Below are 24,574 nucleotides of genomic sequence, written 5' to 3' on the forward strand. Positions count from 1 at the left end.
GTGCAGAGAATGGCAATTAAATCTCGACGTAGACATGTGTAATGTGCTGCGAATACATAGAAAGATAGACCCCTTATCATTTAGCTACAAAATAGCAGGTCAGCAACTGGAAGCAGTTAATTCCATAAATTATCTGGGAGTACGCATTAGGACTGATTTAAATGGAATGATCATAGAAAGTTGATCGTCGGTAAAGCAGATGCCAGACAGATTCATTGGAAGAATCCTAAGGAAATGCAATCCGAAAACAAAGCAAGTAGGTTACAGTACGCTTGTTCGCCCACTGCTTGAATACTGCTCAGCAGTGTGGGATCCGTACCAGACAGCATTGATAGAAGAGATAGAGAAGATCCAACGGAGAGCAGCGCGCTTCGTTACAGGATCATTTAGTAATCGCAAAAGCGTTACGGAGATGATAGATAAACTCCAGTGGAAGACTCTGCAGGAGAGACGCTCAGTAGCTTGGCACGGGCTTTTGTTAAAGTTTCGAGAACATACCTTCACCGAAGAGTCAAGCAGTATATTGCTCCTCCCTCCTACGTATATCTCGCGAAGAGACCATGAGGATAAAATCAGAGAGATTAGAGCCCACACAGAAGCATACCGACAATCCTCCTTTCCACGAACAATATGAGACTGGAATAGAAGGGAGAACCGATAGAGGTACTCAGGGTACCCTCCGCCACACACCGTCAGGTGGCTTGCGGAGTATGGATGTAGATATTGATGTAAATACATCTAGAAGATAACACGTAATCTTTCTTACCTGTTATTCGTTTATTTCCACTCCTGTAGTCTGAATCTATGGATTTCGCTACTAATTATAACAACACTCATCATTCACAAACCCAATCAACCACACAATCAGACAGCGGTTGGTTCATCCATTCGGCCTTACTCCGCTCAGCTTGTATAGCCCCTTTTGTCTGCAGGAAAGTTTGTTTCTACGTGCGACGAAGATTCCCCTGACAGAGACATCGTGTACACTATGCACGCATTCACACATCAACTTACGATTCATTCAGAAATCAACTTAGAATGTGTTCAAAATCGTTCAGAAACCAACAGGGATGTGTTTCAAAGTCATATGAATAATCGATAGACTAACGTCCGCTGGATGCTACGCGCTTTGTGAAACAAGGTTTTTTCCCCCCCTCAAGAATATGAATTCGCCCCCCTCCTAGATGTGGGCCTGCTGCGCATGCATGAATCTGGCAGCCTAGGTGCTCCAGTAATATTTTTCCCCGTAGCAGCTACCTGCGACTGCTTACACAGCCAACAGTTACATTTCTGTAGCCAGAAGCGGGAGAAGGTACTACTCAACTGCGCATGCCCATGATCCCGCTCGTAACTGCTAAAAGGAATCTAACGTAAACAGTTGCGACGTGACACTTATAGGAGGCAATTTGAGGCATTGCATAGTCTTCCTAAAGCCTTTGATACATTTTGCTGTTGGCAGACACTTGTATGAGCACTTTATTTTGTTGTTGTGTATGGCGCATTTCCTTTGCAATTTAAGTTTTATTTTCGTTTTTCTCTCGTTCGTGTTTTATTGCTGCAGTATTATTCTGCAGTAGCAGGTTACAGTAATATCCTTTGTTAGAGTATCGATCCTTACCAGTCAAAATTACAAAAATTTAACTCAAGACAAAAACAATGAAAAATTCCTGGATTTCTAACAAATTCCCAGGCTTTTCCGGTTTTCTCCCAGATGAAAAAATTCCCGGTTGTCCTGGGTCGTATACACCTTGAAAAATCTGATTTCGTAAGTTCATATTAATACTGTATCATCCATTTCAATATCAGTTTGGTTCACAAACAACTTGACAAGATTTTGCTCCCCTGTCTATATATAAATTTTTTTTCTTTTTTTTCATTATCTGCAGTTCATTTTAACGAGTGTTTTTCTTTGTGTGTTCCAAATTCTGTATAACTATTACTCAATAGTCTTTCCAAAAATTCTTTGATTTTGCTTCAATTCAGTCTGGGTTTCTTTTTAACAACACTAACAAGGGAACCTCCCCATCGCACCCCCCTCAGATTTAGTTATAAGTTGGCACAGTGGATAGGCCATGAAAAACCGAACACAGATCAATCGAGAAAACAGGAAGAAGTTGTGTGGAACTATGAAAAAAATAAGCAAAATATACAAACTGAGTAGTCCATGCGCAAGATAGGCAACATCGAGGAGAATGTGAGCTCTGGAGTGCCGTGGTTAGCATGAGTAGCTGCGAAACGAGAGGTCCTTGGTTCAAGTCTTCCCTCGACAGAAAATTTTACTTACTTTATTTTCGCAAAGTTATGATCTGTCCATTCGTTCATTGACATCTCTGTTCACTGTAGTAAGTTTAGTGTCTGTTTTGCGACCGCACTGCAAAACCGTGCGATTAATAGACGAAAGGACGTGGCTCTCCAATAGGAACCGAAAACATTTGATCGCAAGGTCATAGGTCAACCGATTCCTCCGCAGGAAAACACGTCTGATATATTCTATACGACACTGGTGACGGCTTGTGCGTCACATGACAGGAATATGTTATCGACCCACCTAACTTGTACACTTAGCGAATGGGTAAAAAGATTCTTCTACCTTGCCCAATTTAGGTTTTCTTATGGATGTGATAATCACTCCCAAAAAAGTGATGAAAACAAGAGTTTGTCACATAAACTGAAAATAAAAAAATTAAACTTTTCACTCAAGGGAAGACTTGAACCTAGGACCTCTCGTTCCGTAGCTGCTCTCGCTAACCACGGGACCTCGGCGCTCCTTAACTCTCATTGTCCTTGATGTTGCCTATCTTCACATGGACTACTTCGTTTGTATATTTTGCTTTTTTTTTTTCATAGTTCCACACAACTTTTTCCTGTTTTCTCGATTGATCTGTGTTCAGTTTTTCAAGGCCTATCCACTGTGCCAACTTATAACTAAATCTGAGGGGGGTGCGATGGGGAGGTTCCCTTGTAAGTATCTGTTTCCACATAGAGCGGTAATGAAGATGCGCAATTTCAGAAAGAGCTAGTTAGAGATAGGTTTTTCCCTGTACAAAGCTGAATTTAATGCCCATATTTTGCTATGTAGATTTTGAGATTTTGTTGTTTTTGTTGCTGCTGTGTAAATGAACTTTGTTAGTGAAAAATCAGCCCTCCACCCCTGCCCTTGCAAAACATAACAGAAGATGCTACACAGAAGAAGAAGAAGAAGAAGAAGAAGCAGAAAGTAATTTAGGAAATATAATTTGCTGTGGTACCAGACTGAGTATAAAATTTTTTCTTCTTTGTAACAATTGTGGTGATTGCTCACAGAACAAACTACTACATATTACTTACAAAATTAAATCTTAACTGTTTTAGAAGTTTTCACACATTATGTCTCTGAAAATACACAATATAAGAAACAAAAAGTAAATTTATGATTGTAGCTGAAATGTAAAATATTTATTTCCAGTTTTGCACATGATTTTCTCTACGTCTATGTGCCATTTATCTGGCTGTGCTTGACGAAACTGTTGAAACACTACGTCAAGCTGTGGTACGAGAGTAGAAATCGGTTCTGTAAGGTCTCCAAGACACCATCCAATGCTCAAGTGAAATGACGGATCCTGGAGAAGAAAAGTTTTACCAAAATATTATTGATAATTTACTTTTGTAAAGTATTTCTTGCCAGAAAATCTTATTTTCTAATGTAAACTATGGAAGATTTAAAGCAAGTAAGCACTAGCACCTTGTACATAAGATAATACTGTCCCAATTAATACAATGGATATTTTAAATCAAACTTCAACCTCAGAAAAATTAAAAACAGTATTTAATTTTTGTATGTTTACATAAACATATACAATTAACAATGACTGCTTGTGTCCGTGTGTGCGTGTGTGCGTGTGTGCGTGTGTGTGTGGGTGTGTGTGTGTGTGTGTGTGTGTGTGTGTGTGTGCGCGCGCGCGCGCGCGCGAAGGCGCGCGAGTGTATACCTGTCCTTTTTTCCCCCCTAAGGTAAGTCTTTCCGCTCCCGGGATTGGAATGACTTCTTACCCTCTCCTTTAAAACCCACATCCTTTCGTCTTTCCCTCTCCTTCTCTCTTTCCTGATGAGGCAACAGTTTGTTGCAAAAGCTTGAATTTCGTGTGTATGTTTGTGTGTCTATCGACCTGCCAGCACTTTCGTTCGGTAAGTCACATCATCTGTGTTTTTAGATACAATTAACAATACAGTTATACGGGAACAAAGAGGCAAAAACATAACAATGAAGGCAATTTTTTTTTTACTATTCTGTGAAGAGCAAGGTCAGCATAGTTGAAAGACTGGCTGTAAAAAAAAAAAAAAAAAAAAAAAAAAAAAAAAAAAAAAAAAAAAAACTGGACAAACAGGAAGTAACGAAATCCATTCAAACCAAGGTTATTACAGAGAGAGAGAGAGAGAGAGAGAGACCACCTTGGAATTCAAGTGCTACTGTGGCAAGTGAGCAGTGAACTGAGTAATAGTACTGAGCCGTGCTCCGGCTTGCGTTTGTGCCGTTGACAGGTTGGCGTCGTGTATTCGGACTGTCATCTCTCGTTTCCTTAGTGCGTTCACTGGCGCCACTACGTTTGCTCACTTTGTCTGTCTGTGAGTGGCAGCAGTGGCATTTAGCGAGTATTGTGGTACTATCTTTGGAGCGACCTCTAGTATTTCCGGGTCATCATGTGTCGGAGTTCAGTCAGTTGGGACGGAGCAGCAGTGAGGTCTGACAGCGTCAGTACTCGCTAAGCGAGCTGGCGATATATGCACTGCCCAACTGAAGGATGTGGTCGCAAGAGTGCATGATCACGTCGATGGTCCGGATTCAGCAAGTTTAAGTTGAATGGATTGTTATATTCGAGTAGTGCAACTTTCACTTTTGTGTGTGTGTGTGTGTGTGTGTGTGTGTGTGTGTGTGTGTGTGTGTGTGTCCGTCCGTAAAAGTGACCTCATGCCATCAAGCTGTCAGTTGGCAGTTTATACTCCGACATTTCCCTTGCCTGACTTGATTGGCAACGACCATTGGTTGGTCGTTCGGTCAGTCGTCTCAGTGGACAATGTGTATTTTGACCGTTTCTGTCTTCGTAACGTTCATGTGTATGTGCAATTAGTCTTGTTGCTGTATAGTGACTGTTTTAGCAATGTTTGAGTCCGTTTTTGGAATTGTCTTATGTGGTTCCCCGTGCATCTTGAATAGGCGGTTTGGTCTTAACCCTGTCTGCCTACTAGGATTTGGTAGAACCAACTTGTGTAATTAAATGCTTGTCATTTGATGATAACTGTTATTCTATTGTGATATTGGTTACCACATCTTAGGTGGATTTTACGAGTGTGCTGGCTGGTGTTTAAGCTGCCTCTAGTTTGAGTTGCCATCCTGTTAAGTGAGCATAACTCTTGGCTGCCTGTCTCACCGCTTACGCAACTGTAATGACTTTTCTCAGGTCGATCCTTGGAGCACTGTCTGCGGATCACTCCCCTTTTTTTTGGTCTGTTTGTGTCAATTGTTTAAAAATAATGTTCTGTTTTAATTATTCCTATTGCTTGTGGCATTCAGCTGACAAATAATTTGAATTCTTTCTTACTAAGGTCTTCAGCCATCAGTGTAGCTTGCGATCAAGTACAGCTTCCTTTATCCCCTCAGACCAGAAAACAGGGCATAAAAAAAGAGAGACCAAGCCCAGCACCACTGCTTTGCAATGAAATGAAATTTTCAATTCTGTTAATAAGGGAACACTTACAGCACATCAACAAGCCAAAACATTGTTGAGATTTTGGGCAAATCCTTCTTCTGACTTAGCAGAAAATGCAAACACACACACACACACACACACACACACACACACACACACACACACCTGCATAATTGCTATAATATGGAGACAAGGTTGGAAACTATGAAGTGTGTAATAACAGCTTTTACGAACTGACATGATATCTTTCTCTAAACTAAATTGTGCAGTATAAAATCATCAATAATTCGAAAACTCAGTAGTATGTTTAGCTGACACAGCAAAGTTAATAAAAAATCATGTTGAATGAAAACACCTGTATTCGCAGTTTCCTTGATTTTGTATGATGCTATTAAAAGCTAACTAGCATATCATTATACACTATAACAGTAAGTTGTGCAAATGTTAGAAACAAACGCTATACTGTAAATAAAAAATTAATAATTTTTTTTTATTTCTTATGCTGTTAAACAGCTTTTTCAATTATGGATGTGAAAAACTTGCATCCACGATAAAGAAAACAACGTACTAATTTGTAACTGTCTCTGTAATTAAATGATATGCACAAAATAATGAAAACATAAGAGTTAAGACTGAAAATTAACTTACGTATCAAATACAACAATATATCTATTTCACCAGCTGTTTTAGACTATGAAAGTCGGGGCTTCAAAGGCAGCCAAAGTACTACTTCTGGTGGTAAAATAGGTAAAAACCGTATCATTTCATTAGAACTTTTATTATGATTAGTTGAGTTGCAGGCAGGCTCACTGAAAAGACCCTCCCCCCACCCCCTGTCCCCATCTATCTCCAGCTATTGTGTTCATGTGTGTGAGCTGTGCTTGTCTGAATGTGTGCATGTTTTTTATTTCAGAAAAAGACCTGGCTGAAAGCTTAAATATATGGCAGTCTTTTCACTGTATCTCTCTGTGAATCTACGTCTCCTCTGTACAGTGAGCAGCACTCTATTCTTTTCAAAATATTATTGTTATTTTATCCTATGATTTCCATTGTTTCATTATAACTTCTATGGCTGGCTCGTTGGTTTAAAAGAGGGGGGAAGGGACCAAACTACGAGGTCATTGGTCCCTTGTTCCTAATAAAACAATGCCACAAGTGTAAGAATAAACCAGAAGAGATATATAACACAAAACGGAAAGCAAGGGAAAACCACAAGAATGAAATAAAAGCAACGAACACTAAAAGGAACAAAAGAGGACAAGAAAACAAGAAACAGAGACACCAAAAATGGAACAGAGTAAAAAAAGAAAGCAGATTTCAGTGGCTGGCCGACCACGAGAATAAAAATGAAAAGCCAGCCACTCCGCAACACATTAAAACCTCCACCCTAGAAGAACGAGGGTGGAGGACACAGAGGGACAAAGGACATGAGCTAAAACTTAGATCAAACGATAAAACCCACCCTCATAAATAAAATGTAAAACTAAATCAGCCAACGAGGCGTTGTCAGATAAAATGAGTGGCAACGAGTCCAGTAGCCCAAGATTTCGTTGCTGGGCATTAAAAGTGGGACAGTGGACCAGAATATGGGCCACTGTCAACCGGGTGCCGCACCGACACAGACGGGTCTTCACAGCGCAAGAGGTAACCATGGGTCACACAAGTGTGACCAACGAGGAGCCAGCAGAGGACAACTGATTCCCTGCGAGAGGCCTGCATGGAAGACTTCCACACATTCGTAGTCTCCTTAATGACACGCAGTTTGTTGTGCATACTGTAATGCTATTCCGTCTCCCAAAGCCGAAAAACCCTGCGGCACAAGTCAGAATGCAGGTCACGCTCAGAGATGCCCATCACCACAAATGGTTTCTGCGTAGCCTGTTGGCAAGTTAGTTGCCTGGGATGTCGACATGTGCTGGAGTCCACAAAAAAACTGAACAACAGGACTGGTCCAGGGCATAGATGGACTCCTGGATGGACGCCACCAAAGGTAGCACTGGTCGAAAGTGCATGAGATATGGCCACCAGCTCTGCAGTGAATACACTGCAGCCATCGGGCAAGGAATGCTGTTCAATACGGCCTCTGTGGACAAAGGCAAAGCCAATATTACCATCAGCCATCGGTGTAAACCACTTAAGAGCCCCGGAAGACTTAAAGAATCGAGAGGCACTAACAGCGGAGAGCCACAGGGTTAACGGAGTCCTTAGGGCTATGTGGAAGGTCCAGGCGAAGCTGCGGCCTAGGTGTGCACCATGGAGGTGTACGAGAACGGACCTCGAGGAGAGGTGGTGAAGGTAAGGACTCCAGTTCAGACAGAAGCGATCGCACGCAAACCGCAATCATTAGCCCTGACCTGGGCCACCTATGCGGGAGGTGAACCACTGTGGTTGGGAAAAGAAGATGGTAATTAGTATGTTCAGGAGAGCTATGAATGTGTGCAACATAACTGATCTTCAATGAAGGGACTCCAGCCTCCACCAATACGCTTGTCACCTGACTCGTCCTGAAAGCTCCTGTCACTAGTCTAACTCCGCAATGGTGCAATGGGTTGAGCAAACGCAATGCTGAGGGTGCAGCCAAACCAAGTGCTGCCAACAGAAGATGAGGAAGTCAAGTCAAACGAGCATCGAAAACCAGACCTAAGAATCGATATGTCTCCACTGCAATGAGGGGATTGTCATTAAGGTAAAGTGCTGGTTCCGACAGAAAAGCATGAGACACATCTTCATGGTGGAAAACTAGAAGCCATGGGCTAGAGCCCATGACTGCATCTTGTGGATGGCTTCCTGTAGGCGACGCTCAGAAACACCAGTACTGGAGCAGCAGTACGAAATGCAGAAGTCATCTGCATACACAGAAGGTGAGATGGAGGGCCCAACAACTGCTGCTAGACCGTTAACAGTCATTAAAAATAGAGAGACACACAATACAGAGCCATGCGGGACTCTATTCTCCTGGATATGGATGGAACTATGGGAGGCACCAACTTGGACACAGAAAGTACGGAGCGACAGGAAGTTTTGGATACAAATCGGGAGTGGGACCCAGAGACCCCACTCATACAATGTGGCAAGGATATAATGTCGCCAGGTCGTGTCATATGCTTTACGTAAGTAAAAAAAGACAGCAACCAGGTGTTGGCGTCTGGAAAAGGCTGTTTGGATGGCAGACTCGAGGGACATAAGATTATCAGTGGTAGAGCAACCCTGGTGGAAGCTGCCCTGACATGGAGCCAGTAGGCCATGTGACTACAGGACCCAACCCAACCGCCAACACACCATATGTTCCAGCAACTTACAAAGAACGTTGGTGAGGCTGATGGGCTGATAGCTATCCACATCAAGCAGGTTTTTACCAGGTTTGAGCACCAGAATGATGGTGCTCTCCCACCATTGCGATGGAAGGATGCCACTGCACCAGATCCGGTTGAAGATGACGAGGATATGTTGCTTGTAGTCATATGAGAGATGTTTAATCATCTGACTGTGGAGCCAATCAGGCCCATGAGCTGTGCTGTGGCAATGTGCAAGGGCACTGAGGAGCTCCCACTCTGTATATGGGGCATTATAGGATTCACTGTGGCGTGTAGTGAAAGAGAGGCCTTTCCCTTACAGCCGCCATTTGAGAGTGCGAAAGGCTGGGGGGGGGGGGGGGGGGGGGTGGATAATAATCCGACACAGAGGCTCAAGCAAAGTGCTCGGCAATTGCGTAGATAACACGCCATTTATGGTAACACTGCCAACATCTGTTGGGGTCTGGTACCCGGAAAGACGCTTGATCTTTTCCCAGACTTGGGAAGGTGATGTAGGGCACCCAGTGGTCGAGACGTATCTCTCCCAACACTCCTGCTTCCATCGACTGATAAGTTGACGGACATAGGCATGTAGCCATTTAAAGGCCATGAGGTGCTCCAGGGAAGGGTGCTGCTTATGCCGCTGTAGAGGTTTCCGACGCTCCTTAATTGCTTCAGTGACTTCCAGCAGCCACCAAGGGACTGCCTTATGCCGGGAGCACCCTAAAGAGTGAGGGATCGCATTTTCTGCCGCAGAAACAATTGTTGTAGTCACCTGCTCAATCATCACATCGATGTTACCATGTGGGGGAGATTCAACGGTGACAGCGGAGGCCAAAGTTTTCCAGCCCGCCTTGTTCAAAGCCCATCTGGGCAGGTGTCCGTGGGCCTGACGTCGGGGGCAGTGAAAGGAAGATGGGCAAGTGGTCACTACCACACAGGTCATCATGCACTCTCCAGTGGATAGATGGGAGAAATTCTGGGCTGCAAATTCATAAATCGATGGCCGAGTAACTACCATGAGCCACACTGAAATGTGTGGTGGCCCCAAAATTTAACAGGCAGAGGTCGAACTGAGACAGTAAAGTTTCGACATTTCTGATTCAATGAGGCACTTTACACCTCAGGGTCACCTGTTGCCACCGATTTATTGCCTGCGCAATCTATATTCATTGTGTCTGAGGGTCTGGCGAGAACTAGTCCTCAGCAGATACCTGAATGTCCACCCCATCCTCAGATGTAGAGCTTCTAGGTAGCAGTGGTGTGGGTGCCACCACAATTTCCATGGTCTTAGGGGTCTTCTTTTTGGATTTCTTTCACTACTCCTTGGGTTTCCCTGGCTGGGAGGACTTCACTGGCTCAGTCTTCGGGACTGAGGATGAAGATAAGAATGAAGCCCTACGACCAGCTGCTTTTGAGCTCTTCAGCCACTGGCGGGTGTCATCTTTCCCACTAGCAGAAACCTGGGAAGGGAGTGATGCAGAGGACCCCTACCTAGCGAGAGAAGCCACAGAAGACATATGCTTCTCCAGCTTAGAAGTGGGGACAGATGTCCCTGGTGGTTGGGAGGGGGTTGCTCCTGAGGAATAGAGACGAAAATGACCCCCACTAAGAAGGGGGCCGGTGTACTCTTCCGACTCCGAGAGGTGACTGGGGTTGACGGAGCTGATGGTGCCAGAACAGTTGTATCGGCGGTGTAAGACCATGTCATACTGACTGGATGCAGGCATTCAAATTTTATCTTATCCTCAGTGTAGGTCAGTCAGTCCAGGGTCTTTTACTCCACAGTTTTCCTTTCTCTCTGGAGAATCCTGTAGTCAGGTGAGAAAGGCAAATGGTGCTCTCCGCAGTTGCCACAGATGGGAGGCTGGGCACTTGGAGTATTGGGATGTGATGAGCATCCGCAATCTTGTCATGTGAAGCTGGAAGTACAGCACCACATCGGGGGTGTGCTCCCTGCCGCCGTTGGATAAGTAGCTGCAGCAGCGAGTCGTATACTCCTAGCTCACTCATTTGTTACATAGTTTAATTCTTAATTTCTTTGTGTGTTTTTGGTACTTGCATTGTTTAATTCATAAATTTAGGACGTATTATAGTATTTGAGAGCTGTAGCATTGCGTTTTAGTACCTGAATAGTGTAAATTCGCGTAGTCGTTTGTCTTCTGTTTTTGTTTTGAACGGCCAGTGTCGGTTGGTCACAGTTAGTGTGCTCCCTGCCGCCGTTGGATAAGCAGCTGCAGCAGCAAGTCGTATACTCCTAGCTCACTCATTTGTTACATAGTTTAATTCTTAATTTCTTTGCGTGTTTTTGGTACTTGCATTGTTTAATTCATAAATTTCGGGCGTATTATAGTATTTGAGAGTTGTAGCATCGCGTTTTAGTACCTGAATAGTGTAAATTCGCGTAGTCTCCTTCCGCCGCCGAGCAGTGTCAGCAGTGCGCAAGTAGCAGCATTACTGCATTTACTAGGCAATCTTGTATTTTAATAACCATTTAAATTTTGTCGATTTGTTTGCGCTCTCTGTAGATTAGTTCAGACGCTCTTTGCAAAACAGTTTTTAGCATGGATAGGGACTGCAACTGCTGTGTTCGGATGCAGCTTGAGACTGTTGCCAATGGGCACCACTGTGGGGGTCCGGATGGGGGTTTGTCAGGGACGGCCAGCTCGTCCCACGCATCCCCCGATCGGACTACGACTGTGGTTGCCCGGGATACTGCCCGCATTGAGGCTGATCCCTCACCTGTGGTAGAGTGGGAGGTCGTCTCAAGGTGTGGCAGAGGGCGAAAGACATTCCGGAGGGCTGAACGGAAGGCCTCTCCAGTTTGTCTGACGAACCGGTTTCAGGCTCTGTCTCAGGCTGATACTGATCTTCGGCCTGACATGGCTGCTTGTCCTGTTCCAGAGGTTGCCCCTCAGTCTGCAAGATCCGGGCGGTCGCAGAGGGTGGGCTTACTGGTAGTTGGGAGCTCCAACGTCAGGCGCGTAATGGGGCCCCTTAGGGATATGGCAGCAAGAGAGGGGAAGAAAACCAATGTGCACTCCGTGTGCATACCGGGGGGAGTCATTCCAGATGTGGAAAGGGTCCTTCCGGATGCCATGAAGGGTACAGGGTGCACCCATCTGCAGGTGGTCGCTCATTGCGGTACCAATGATGTGTGTCGCTATGGATCCGAGGAAATCCTCTCTGGCTTCCAGCAGCTATCTGATTTGGTGAAGACTGCCAGTCTCGCTAGCGGGATAAAAGCAGAGCTCACCATCTGCAGCATCGTCGACAGGACTGACTGCGGACCTTTGGTACAGAGCCGACTGGAGGGTCTGAATTAGAGGCTGAGGCGGTTCTGCGACCGTGTGGGCTGCAGATTCCTCGACTTGCGCCATAGGGTGGTGGGGTTTTGGGTTCCGCTGGATAGGTCAGGAGTCCACTACACGCAACAAGCGGCTACACGGGTAGCAGGGGTTGTGTGGCATGGGCTGGGCGGTTTTTTAGGTTAGATGGCCTTGGGCAAGTACAGAAAGGGCAACAGCCTCAACGGGTGCGGGGCAAAGTCAGGACATGCGGGGACCAAGCAGCAATCGGTATTGTAATTGTCAACTGTCGAAGCTGCGTTGGTAAAGTACCAGAACTTCAAGCGCTGATAGAAAGCACCGAAGCTCAAATCGTTATAGGTACAGAAAGCTGGCTTAACCCAGAGATAAATTCTGCCGAAATTTTTACAAAGGTACAGACGGTGTTTAGAAAGGATAGATTGCATGCAACCGGTGGTGGAGTGTTCGTCGCTGTTAGTAGTAGTTTATCCTGTAGTGAAGTAGAGATGGATAGTTCTGTGAATTATTATGGGTGGAGGTTACACTCAACAACCGAACTAGGTTAATAATTGGCTCCTTTTACCGACCTCCCGACTCAGCAGCGTTAGTGGCAGAACAACTGAGAGAAAATTTGGAATACATTTCACATAAATTTTCTCAGGATATTATAGTCTTAGGTGGAGATTTCAATTTACCAGATATAGACTGGGACGCTCAGATGTTTAGGACGGGTGGTAGGGACAGAGCATCGAGTGACATTATACTGAGTGCACTATTCGAAAATTACCTCGAGCAATTAAACAGAGAACCGACTCGTGGAGATAACATCTTGGACCTACTGATAACAAACAGACCCGAACTTTTCGACTCTGTGAGCGCAGAAAAGGGAACCAGTAATCATAAGGCCGTTGCAGCATCCTGAATATGGAAGTTAATAGGAATATAAAAAAAGGGAGGAAGGTTTATCTGTTTAGCAAGAGTAATAGAAGGCAGATTTCAGACTACCTAACAGATCAAAACGAAAATTTCTGTTCCGACACTGACAATGTTGAGTGTTTATGGAAAAAGTTCAAGGCAATCGTAAAATGCGAAGTTTAAACGCAGCCAAAACCTCTCAGACAAACAGAAGCTAAACGATGTCAAAGTTAGCGTAAGGAGGGCTATGCGTGAAGCGTTCAGTGAATTCGAAAGTAAAATTCTATGTACCGACTTGACAGAAAACCCTAGGAAGTTCTGGTCTTACGTTAAATCAGTAAGTGGCTCGAAACAGCATATCCAGACACTCCGGGATGAAGATGGCATTGAAACAGAGGATGACACGCGTAAAGCTGAAATACTAAACACCTTTTTCCAAAGCTGTTTCACAGAGGAAGACCCCACTGCAGTTCCTTCTCTAAATCCTCGCACAAACGAAAAAATGGCTGACATCGAAATAAGTGTCCAAGGAATAGAAAAGCAACTGGAATCACTCAACAGAGGAAAGTCCACTGGACCTGACGGGATACCAATTCGATTCTACACAGAGTACGCGAAAGAACTTGCCCCCCTTCTAACAGCTGTGTACCGCAAGTCTCTAGAGGAACGGAGGGTTCCAAATGATTGGAAAAGAGCACAGGTAGTCCCAGTCTTCAAGAAGGGTCGTCGAGCAGATGCGCAAAACTATAGACCTATATCTCTGACGTCGATCTGTTGTGGAATTTTAGAACATGTTTTTTGCTCGAGTATCATGTCGTTTTTGGAAACCCAGAATCTACTATGTAGGAATCAACATGGATTCCGGAAACAGCGATCGTATGAGACCCAACTCGCTTTATTTGTTCATGAGACCCAGAAAATATTAGATACAGGCTCCCAGGTAGATGCTATTTTTCTTGACTTCTGGAAGGCGTTCGATACAGTTCCGCACTGTCGCCTGATAAAAAAAGTAAGAGCCTATGGAATATCAGATCAGCTGTGTGGCTGGATTGAAGAGTTTTTAGCAAACAGAACACAGCATGTTGTTATCAATGGAGAGACGTCTACAGATGTTAAAGTAACCTCTGGCGTGCCACAGGGGAGTGTTATGGGACCACTGCTTTTCACAATATATATAAATGACCTAGTAGATAGTGTCGGAAGTTCCATGTGGCTTTTCGCGGATGATGCTGTAGTATACAGAGAAGTTGCAGCATTTGAAAATTGTAGCGAAATGCAGGAAGATCTGCAGCGGATAGGCACTTGGTGCAGGGAGTGGCAACTGTCCCTTAACATAGAGAAATGTAATGTATTGCGAATACATAGAAAGAAGGATCCTTTATTGTATGATTATATGATAGCGGAATAAACAGTGGTAGCAGTTACTTCCGTAAAATATCTGGGAGTATGCGTGCGGAACGATTTGAAGTGGAATGATCATATAAAATTAATTGTTGGTAAGGCGGGTACCAGGTTGAGATTCATTGGGAGAGTGCTTAGAAAATGTAGTCCATCAACAAAAGAGGTGGCTTACAAAACACTCGTTCGACCTATACTTGAGTATTGCTCATCAGTGTGGGATCCGTACCAGATCGGTTTGACGGAGGAGATAGAGAAGATCCAAAGAAGAGCGGCGCGTTTCGTCACAGGGTTATTTGGTAACCGTGATAGCGTTACGGAGATGTTTAATAAGCTCAAGTGCCAGACTCTGCAAGAGAGGCGTTCTGCATCGCGGTGTAGATTGCTCGCCAGGTTTCGAGAGGGTGCGTTTCTGGATGAGGTATCGAATATATTGTTTCCCCCTACTTATACCTCCCGAGGAGATCACGAATGTAAAATTAGAGAGATTAGAGCGCGCACAGAGGCTTTCAGACAGTCGTTCTTCCCGCGAACCATATGCGACTGGAACAGGAAAGGGAGGTAATGACAGTGGCACGTAAAGTGCCCTCCGCCACACACCGTTGGGTGGCTTGCGGAGTATAAATGTATATGTAGGGAGGGATATAGGGCTTTACATCACAGCGGTAGACCAATCACCTTGACCTTCTCAGGCAATGTATCACCCTTGAAAGCCAAGATGAAGGCACCAGTGGCAACCTGATTACCCCTCGGACCCTGGTGGACACACCAGACAAAATGTACACCTCGCCCCTCTAAATTGGCCCGCAGCTCATCATCAGATCGCAAAAGAAGGTCTCTGTGAAATATAATACCCTGGACCATATTTAAGCTGTTACGGGACATGATGGTTATAGACATATCTCCTAGCTTGTTACAAGTGAGTAACGTCCGTGACTGGGCAGAGGATGCTGTTTTGATCAAGACTGACCTAGATCTAATTTTTGACAATACCTCCACCTCCCCAAACTTATCCTTCATCGTCGTGAAAGAGTCCCCATCAGCTCTCGAACATTCAAGCTATCGGGGCGAATAAGTTCCGCTGCCATCCTTAGCCTGACGTTCCTCCCATGGTGTGGCCAGGGAGGGGAACGATTTGGGGTCGTACTTCTGTGCTTTGAATTGAGCTCGTGATCACTTAGAGACTGCTGGTGTTTCACCACCAGCAAGAGATGGCCTACACTTCATCGCGTGTCATCCACCCTGATGCCACCCACTCTAACCAGAGGCCCTCCCCACGGGCGCCAACCATCCACAGCAAAGGCCACCTGGCAGGATGGCCATTGCCGGGAGTCCCGATGCCCCAGGGGGATGGGCATCTACCCCCTGGCATACATGGGGAGTTAATGGCACAGGCATCAGCAGAGCGATCCCTGTGTGGTCAGGGGGCTACAACCAACAGGGTATATGGCAGCTCCACCACAACTGACTGGCTACCGTGCTGGATATCAGGAGCAAAGAAGTCCGTGGTCATTGTCGACACAGAAATCGACACTGCATAGTGCATTGTGGAAAACGCACCCAGGAAGGTGTCCTTCGCCTGAGAGATGGAGAATGAGTGGGACTGAAATGTGACAATGAGAAAGGGGGCTAAAGATCTCAATGCACGATGGACACAATGCACCATGTAAGGAGCCCTTTGCTCTTCTGGAAAATTTTGAAGAATGGAGGTCAAATCCTACTGGGGACCATCACATGAAGGCTGAAACTTGTGAAACACCTTTTAGTCACCTCTTACGACAGGCAGGAATACCTCGGGCCTATTCTTGCCCCCGGACCCGCAGGGGACTAACTTTTATGTTCCTTGTCTTTTCAAAGTTTTGTTGAGCTACATTTCGTTTTGTGCAAAGAAATGTTTGTAATAAATGTCAAAAGTTAACTGTAAGCCTGGTGTCATCTACATTATTTGGAATACCAATTTGCTCATAAGTTTATTCCAGGCAGCAAACTGCAGATAGAACACCCCAGATCTTTGTGGAGTCCAGTAGTCAGATGAGTATTTTCATTGCCTGGTTACACAGGAGTACCACTTTATCAACTTTAATTTCACCACTTTATCAACTTTAATTTCACATAAAACCCACTTGCAACGAGTCCATCACTTGACTTTCAAACTTATAAGATGGTTGTTTCACAAGTAGGGTTCCTAAAGTGGTAAATCCACAAGGAAGTGTTTGGCAAAACGTGGCAACAGTGGCATGCACAGCAGCTTTCCCACTCTTGACCCCAACTATTTCTCCTCTCCAACAATCAATGTTCACCTAGCAGCTGTCTGCAATGGATGGCCTAATTGCTGCTACCACCAAGTGTGAAATCCACTCAGTTCTCCAGTTGTTAAGGGAAGTGTGTGTCTGTTCAAAACAACCGCAAATGGTGTAGGGAGTTCACTGCCGGTCGCATGGCTATTTACAATGGTGACCTGAGCAGAAGACCATCAATTTCAGATATGAGGGGCGTTTGAAACGTCTGTGCAAAGTCCCAGAGGTGGCACCTCCAGCATCTTTGGAAAGAACACACACCAAGTTTCAGCCATATTGGTCTATTTCTGTGTGTATGGCATTCGTGTGAATCAAGGAAGTCGAGTGATTGTCAAAAAATGGATGAAGAAGAATTTCATGTGGTGATTAAACATTACTTTATGAGAGGCAGAACACCTCAGGAGACTAAACAGAAGTTTGATGAACATTTTGGTGAAACTGCACCTTCAATTATAACAGTTTATAAGTGGTTTCAAAATTTCCAGAGTGACCATATGGACACAAGTGATGCTGAATGTTCTCGACGCATGCATGCCAACTTTCAAAAGTGAAAAATCAGGAGAATTTAGCGGTGTACTATTGTGAACTACAACACATCCCTGATGATTAAAGTTGCAATAATTCAATACCTGTAACAACTCAATTACATTTTCTTTATTATTTACATGTAAATACTAAATAATGGACATACCTGAGGCTTCAGACTGTATAATTTATCATTCAACATGCTGAACAACATGAATGATGAACTCTGCAGGTTCCTTTGGATTCACACACATTCAAGTGAAGCACTCTCAAGAGAACTACAGTTCAAAATTACGATACGAGGAAACAAATTAACGTCTATTAGATTTCTGTTTTGACATTAGCACAGTTTTTGCACGAATAAATCACTGTTAAGTGATCACACATTTTCATTTCATAATGCAACCCATATTTGCATGGCATCTTATATCCATAAGACATGTTTCCCAAATTTAAATCAATTTTATACAGGATGTACATGTTAGGCTTAGCAAATAATCTGAATAGTTTATCAGTCTGAATTTGTCCGATTACGGTAGTTACTTATTCAGCACACCCACAGCTGACTTAGCCTTCTTCAAAAACTCTGAGCCAAATTTCTGCTCAAAGCACTTTCCTTTTTGAACTGATTTTAAAATTAAAAATTTCTCCAAAGACATTCCTGAAAGCATGGACGACCTGAACTGGGTTTTGGTCTTTGTAACTGTGCTAAAAATTCTCTCACATTCCGCATTACTAAGTGGAATTGACAAACTAGCCAGCATCACCTTTGCAAGTTTATTATATTGAACCCCATCAGCTGATTTCATCTGACCTACCAATGCCCACTGAAAATCAATTCCCTCTGCTGCCAAGTTGGTTTCTTCCAGCTGAAAGTTACAGAAATGAGAATGGAGAATATCAACTTCAGTATCTAAGTGTTCACTTTCGCTAGTCAGAATATTAGGAAACCTGTTTATGAAAAATCTAAGGCTGGAGAATGCTTTGCCAATTGTAGAAATATTTGCAACTTCTGCATGCATTAAAACTTCATCTTTAAACGGAAATTTGTGTATCATGTAATCACATGATAAGAAACATTTTCTTACAGACTTAAAGAATATAGACTTTTCCTCAGGCTTCAAAGTGATCACCAAAGCAAATGTAGAATTCCCTATCATCAGATCACAATCATCGTTTTGATTTGCTGGAGTATGATAATCTACATCAGTAAGGGAGCTGGAGGTTTTAATAATAAGTCGTCTCACAAATCTTGCCATCACATTCTTCAATAGTTCCTCCAAAATTGACCTCAATAAGTGGATATGTGGGGCACCACATTTGGGCTCTCAAAGATGGGCGTAAAACTTGAAAGGAAAAGGCATAAAGATTTATGTAAATTTGATGACAGAAACATGAACGGTCGTCGTTCCTTATGTGATAAAGCATGGTCCACAGCGTCAATGTTTTTCTGTAAAACTGATGATTGGGTTTTTCTTTTAAGTAAGGAGTGTGGTGAAATCTTATCACAGTGCTTGGACGTGTGATATGAAGTAGACACATCTTCATTTTGAATGTGTTTTGGAATCTTATAATTCTTCAAAAGTTTCCACTTCAGAATCCTTACTTACAATTTCTCTCTTGAACAAACTAACCAAAGTGTCCCACTGCTCCAAAATCCTATCTAAACATCTTTTCAACAATAACCATCGTGTAGGCACATGTTTCAGAATTTTCCTCGTTTCTGTGTCATGTAAAGTTTGAAACTTTCTAAATTTTTCTTTCCGTTTTGCACTCCTTTCCAAAGAATAAAATATGTCAATAATATTTTCATCAACGTTAGAGGCAAACATGCCGTCCCCTTCTCAGCATCGGTAGCAACAGTGAATGGATTCGACTGCAAGTGCGTAATAATGCTGCATTGTATGTCTTCGGCATTCTGCACGAAAAATAATCAACACCTCCAAGATATGCAGCCAACTACAGAGTAAACAAATCCCACAGCAGAACAGAGAACACAATGGTCCTATGTTCTAAACAATGGTCTTGTAGTAGTGATGCCAACCCTGGCGCACCGTAAAGGGGAGTCAAGAATGAAATTGTCAAGCGGAGGAGTGGGGAGGGAAGGGTAGTAACCCTGAATATTTTTTCCCCTGAAACATTTATCCCTCTAACTCCCCCTAGGCAGCTTAATTCCCCCTAAATTTAGGGGGAAATCCCCCAACTTGGCAACACTGCCTTGTAGACACAACAATGCTAATCACTTTGCTTGGAACGACTATCGACTACTTCTTGTTCACCATAACTTTAGGATTGCGCTGATGCTACCAGAAGCGGAGGAAATTGGCACTAGTTGATAGATATTCATTTGTCTCCGAATGCTGCCAATAAGTTCCTTACTTCCTTGTAGATACGAAGTGCAAGCTACGCCTACTGCCGTTCCTGACAGCCACTGCACGAATCTTCCAAGTTAACATACACAAGTAGCAGCCATACCTTGTCATCCACCAATATATCGAAGGCGCAAGATTTTCAAATAGTAAGGAAAGTATTGAAACTGCTCTGAAAATCGGGAGATCAGCCTACACGGTCGGGAGATCGGGAGGAAGAAGGGAAAATCGGGAGTCTCCCACTTAAATCGGGAGAGCTCGCATGTCTGTGGAGGTTACAACTCCAGAAATCATTGATAAAATCCACGATATGGTGATGGGTGACAGATGAGTTAAGGTGTGTGAGATTGCTTGTGCTGTGGGCATCTCGAATAAACAGGTATATAATATTTTGCATAAACATTTGGACATGAGAAAGCTGTCCGCAAGATGAGCTCCGCAATTGCTCCTGCTTGACAAAAAATGGAATCATGTGAAGTGTTGCATGGATGGTTTGCAGCTGTTCAGAAAGAATCCACAGGACTTTAGGCATTGTTTTGTTACTGGATGAAACATGGATACATTACTATACTCCTGAGGCCAAACAACAATCTAAACAATGGGTTACCAAGGGAGAATCTGCACCAAAAAAGGTGAAGACCAGTGCTTTGGCCGGAAAGGTTATGGTGACTGTCTTTTGGGATCTGCAAGGGATAATCCTCATCGACTATCCGGAAAACGGTAAAACTATTACGGGTGAATATTATTCATTGTTATTGGACCATTTGAAAACCGAACTGCAAGAAAAACGCTGGCAATTGGACCACAAAAAAGTTCTTTTCCATCACGACAATGCACCAAACACACCTCAGCAGCTGTGGTCACAAAATTAATGGAAATAGGATTCCAACTCATTTCACATCCCCCCCATTCTCCAGACTTGGCTCGCTTGGACTACTATTTGTACCCCAATTTGAAGAAATGGCTGGCGGGACAAAGATTTTATTCAAACGAGGACGTGATTGCAGCAACTAATAGCTATTTTGCAGACTTGGAAAATTTCTATTATTTTGAAGGGATCAACAAATTTCAACAGCTGTGGATGAAGTGTATAAGTCTAAAAGGAGACTATGTCGAAATATAAAAAGGTTTACCCCAAACATGTAAGTAGTTTTTATTTTTGCATAGACTTTCCAAACCCCCTTTGTAAGACTGTTGAAAAGGTCAAGAGACTATTGCTCTAAAAGCAAAGGAACAGCTTTCGTGAGCTTGCTTTTCAGGTACGTGAGATGTCCACAAGCCCAGCTGAGAGAATTTTTCCTGAACATTTAGTGTATCAGAAATCTTTACATAAGACTACAAGCAGCAATGTGTCAGCTGTGCCAATCTGGAAACAATTGGGAGGAATTTTTGGGCCCAATCAATACAAGCAATGAAACATGGGTGTTTAAATGCAACCTGATAGCAACTTGATGGCACTTGTGTTTTGGGACCATAAAGGGATATTGCTGATCAACTGTCTGCCTCATGGAACAAAGATAAGCTTAGACAGGTATTGCAACACACAAAGGAAACAAGACAGATGATATATGACTGCTGGAATGGAAAACTGGGCAAAGGAGTGGAGTTCTTCAATATAACACCTCACCCCATGTCTCTCATCACACCCAGGACCTACCAAAAGGATTTGGCAGTTACATTTACAGTCCATCCCCAAATAACTCTCCCCTAATTCTCGTGCAGCTTTCTCGACTTGGTTACCCAACCATTAAACAAGCAGTGTTGCAAAACACCTTTCCCAATACAATATACCAGTTAAATTTTTTTTTATAAATGCCGCTTATCAGTTAATCTTTAAAATGTATAATGCTTGGGCATTTATGAATTTTGGGCATTTGCCCCAACTTATAAATGGTGGGTTGATTTGGAGAAAAAAGGGACTAAACTGTGTCATCAGTCCCTTTTTCCTTAGTCTCATAGGTCTCACATTAAAATCATACCCCAGAAGAACCTCATCACCTGCAATCCAGGGAATGAACAAAATGTATAAAAGTAAGTGTGTAATCACACTGAAGGAAGCAATGATAGTAGCAAGCCAAAATTGAAAACATTAACTCTACGGGGGAAAAAAAGCAGTAGAAGGTGTTAAAAACAATATAGCAGATGGCCTTGGCTGGCTGATCACAAGAATAAAAAAGGATGAGCCGGCCACTCTGCAACACACTAAAATCACCAGCCTAAAAACACAAGGCATGGGAAACACAAGAAGACTAACGCCAAGTCGAACAGACAGCGCCAGAGGGAGTAAGGAAGAGTTAAAATGCAGGTAGGGTGAGGGCCTGAAAGATAACGGTAAGGCAACCATCCTTAAATACAATGATAAAAACTCTCTTCATGGATGAAACTTAGATCAGCCGCTAAGGCATTGTCCCCTAACACCAAAGATAGGGTCTCAGGAAGATTAAAAGTCTGCTGCACGACAGTCCAACAAGATGTTGACCACTGTCAAGTGAGAACCACAGTGACACTGAGGTGGATCCTCATGACACAGGAGCTGACCGTGAGTCAGCCAAATAAGACAGATGCAATGCAGCACTTCACTGTCCGCCACCCATACCATACATCCTTCCCCCTCCCCACCCCAGCCAGGAGGGTTACGGGAACATAGGATGTATTGCAGAGAAAGTTCCAACCTGCACAACTCAGAAAAGCTGGTGTTGGTGTGAACGATCCTTATGGCACAGGTTGTGGAGCAGTCATTGAAATGAAGGCTCATGTTTGGCAGCGTGCTCGCCAACAGGGTGATCCACTTGTTTTTATAGACAGTTTGTTGGTGGCCATTCATGCAGAGAGAGAGCTTGTTTGTTGTCATGCCCACATAGAATTCATGACTGGTTTCACATATAGGATGCTTCTGATGGGATAGATGATGTTTGTGACCGGACTGGAGCAGATGGTGGTGGGAGGACATATAGGACGGGTCTTGTATTAGGCCTATTACAGGAGTATGAGCGATGAGGTAAGGGGTTGGGAGCAGGGGTTGTGTAAGGACAAGGGGTTGTGTAAGGACAGGTGAGTATGTTGTGTAGGTTCACTGGATGGCAGCTTACCACTGTGGGAGGGGTGGGAAGGATAGTGAGCAGGACATTTCTCATTTCAGGGCACGACAAGAGGTAGTCGAGACCCTGGATGGAGAATGTGATTTCGTTGCTCCAGTCCTGGATGGTACTGATTTACTACGGGAATGCTCCTCTGTGGCCAGACACTGGGACTTTGGGGTTGGTGGGAGACTGGAAAGATAAGGCATGGGAGATTCGTTTTTGTATGAGGTTAGGAGGATAATTACTGTCTGTGAAGGCTTCAGTGAGAACCTCGTTATATTTCGAGACGGACCGCTTCTCACTGCAGATCCGACGACCACAGGCTGTACGGAAGGGATTTCTTGGTGTGGAACGGGTGGCAGCTGTAGAAGTGGTGATATTGCTGGTGGTTAGTAGGTTTGATATGGGTGGAGGTACTGATGTAGCCATCTTTGAGGTGGAGGTCAACATCTGGAAGGTGGCTTGTTGTGTTGAGTAGGATCAAAAGCAAATGGGGGAGAAGTAGTTGAGATTCTGGAGGAATGTGGATAGTGTGTCCTCACCATCGATCCAGATTGCAAAGATGACATCAATGAATTTAAACCAGGTGAGGGGTTTAGGATTCTGGGTTTTTAGGGGATTCCTCTAGATGGACCATGAATAGGTTGGCATAGAATGGTCCAATGCAGGTGCCCATAGCCATACCTTGACTCCGTTTGTGGTATCCTGAATTTTCCATTGCTTTATGACTGAAGAGGATCGTTCAACATGACAGAAGTGCAACACTTCTGCTAATTGCTGCATATTTCAATGCTGGGCTATTAACAAGTGTCTGCATGTGAACCATTCAAAGAAACATTATTGATATGGGCTTTCAGAGTCAAAGGTCTGTTCATGTACCTTTGATGGCCACACGACACAAATCTTTATGCCTCGCCTGGGCCCGTCAACACTGACATTGGGCTGTTGTTAACTGGAAACGTGTTTGACTGGTTGGACAAGTCTCGTTTCAAATTGTGTCGAGCAGATGTACTTGTACAGGTATGGAGACAACCTCATGAATCCATGGACCCTGCTCGTCAACAGGGGACTGTTCAAGCTGGTGGAGGCTCCATAATGGTGTGGGGCGTGTGCAGTTTCAGTAATGTGGGACCCCTGATACGTCAAGATACGAATGACAGGTGACATGTGTAAGTATACTATCTGATTACCAGCATCCATTCATATCCATTGTGCATTCCGACAGACTTTGGCAGTTCCAGCAGGACAATGTGACACCCCACAAGGGCAGAATTGCTACAGGGTGGCTCCAGGAACACACTTCTGAGTTTAAACACTTCCGCTGGCCACCAAACTCCCAAGGCATGAATATTATTGAGCGTATCTGGGATGCCTTGCAACATGCTGTTCTGAAGAGATCTCCACCCCCATGTGTCCTTACGGATTTATGGACAGTCATGCAGGATTCATGGTGTCAATTCGTCAATTCCCTTGAGCACTACTTCAGACATTAGTTGAGCCCATGCAGCATCGTGTTGCAGCACTTCTGCATCCTCACGGGGGACCTACACGATATTAGGCAGATGTACCAGTTTCTTTGGCTCTTCATTGTAGATGTTACTAGAGCAACAGGAGGAGGAGGAGTGTCCCCAACGATCAAGTGGGCATGCATAGTCTCATGGCCCTGGGGGCCCGTTTTAAGAAGCATAGCTGTTGGAGATGCTGT

At 44.0% G+C, this 24,574-nt stretch overlaps 1 protein-coding gene across 3 annotated transcripts in view; it reads right to left on the minus strand.

Moving 5' to 3' along the window:
* Positions 1 to 3,406: 3,406 nt before the first annotated feature.
* The window catches only part of LOC124789626 (U6 snRNA phosphodiesterase 1), a 51,532-nt gene continuing 30,364 nt past the window's right edge, over positions 3,407 to 24,574 (minus strand). For all 3 annotated transcript variants that reach the window (XM_047257045.1, XM_047257047.1, XM_047257046.1), the window contains exon 5: positions 3,407 to 3,599. In XM_047257045.1, the coding sequence (XP_047113001.1) occupies positions 3,408 to 3,599 (192 nt within the window). In that variant the 3' untranslated portion in view covers position 3,407. The remainder of the gene's footprint in view (positions 3,600 to 24,574) is intronic.

Source organism: Schistocerca piceifrons, chromosome 3, assembly GCF_021461385.2.
Source record: "Schistocerca piceifrons isolate TAMUIC-IGC-003096 chromosome 3, iqSchPice1.1, whole genome shotgun sequence".
Classification (NCBI taxonomy): domain Eukaryota; kingdom Metazoa; phylum Arthropoda; class Insecta; order Orthoptera; family Acrididae; genus Schistocerca; species Schistocerca piceifrons.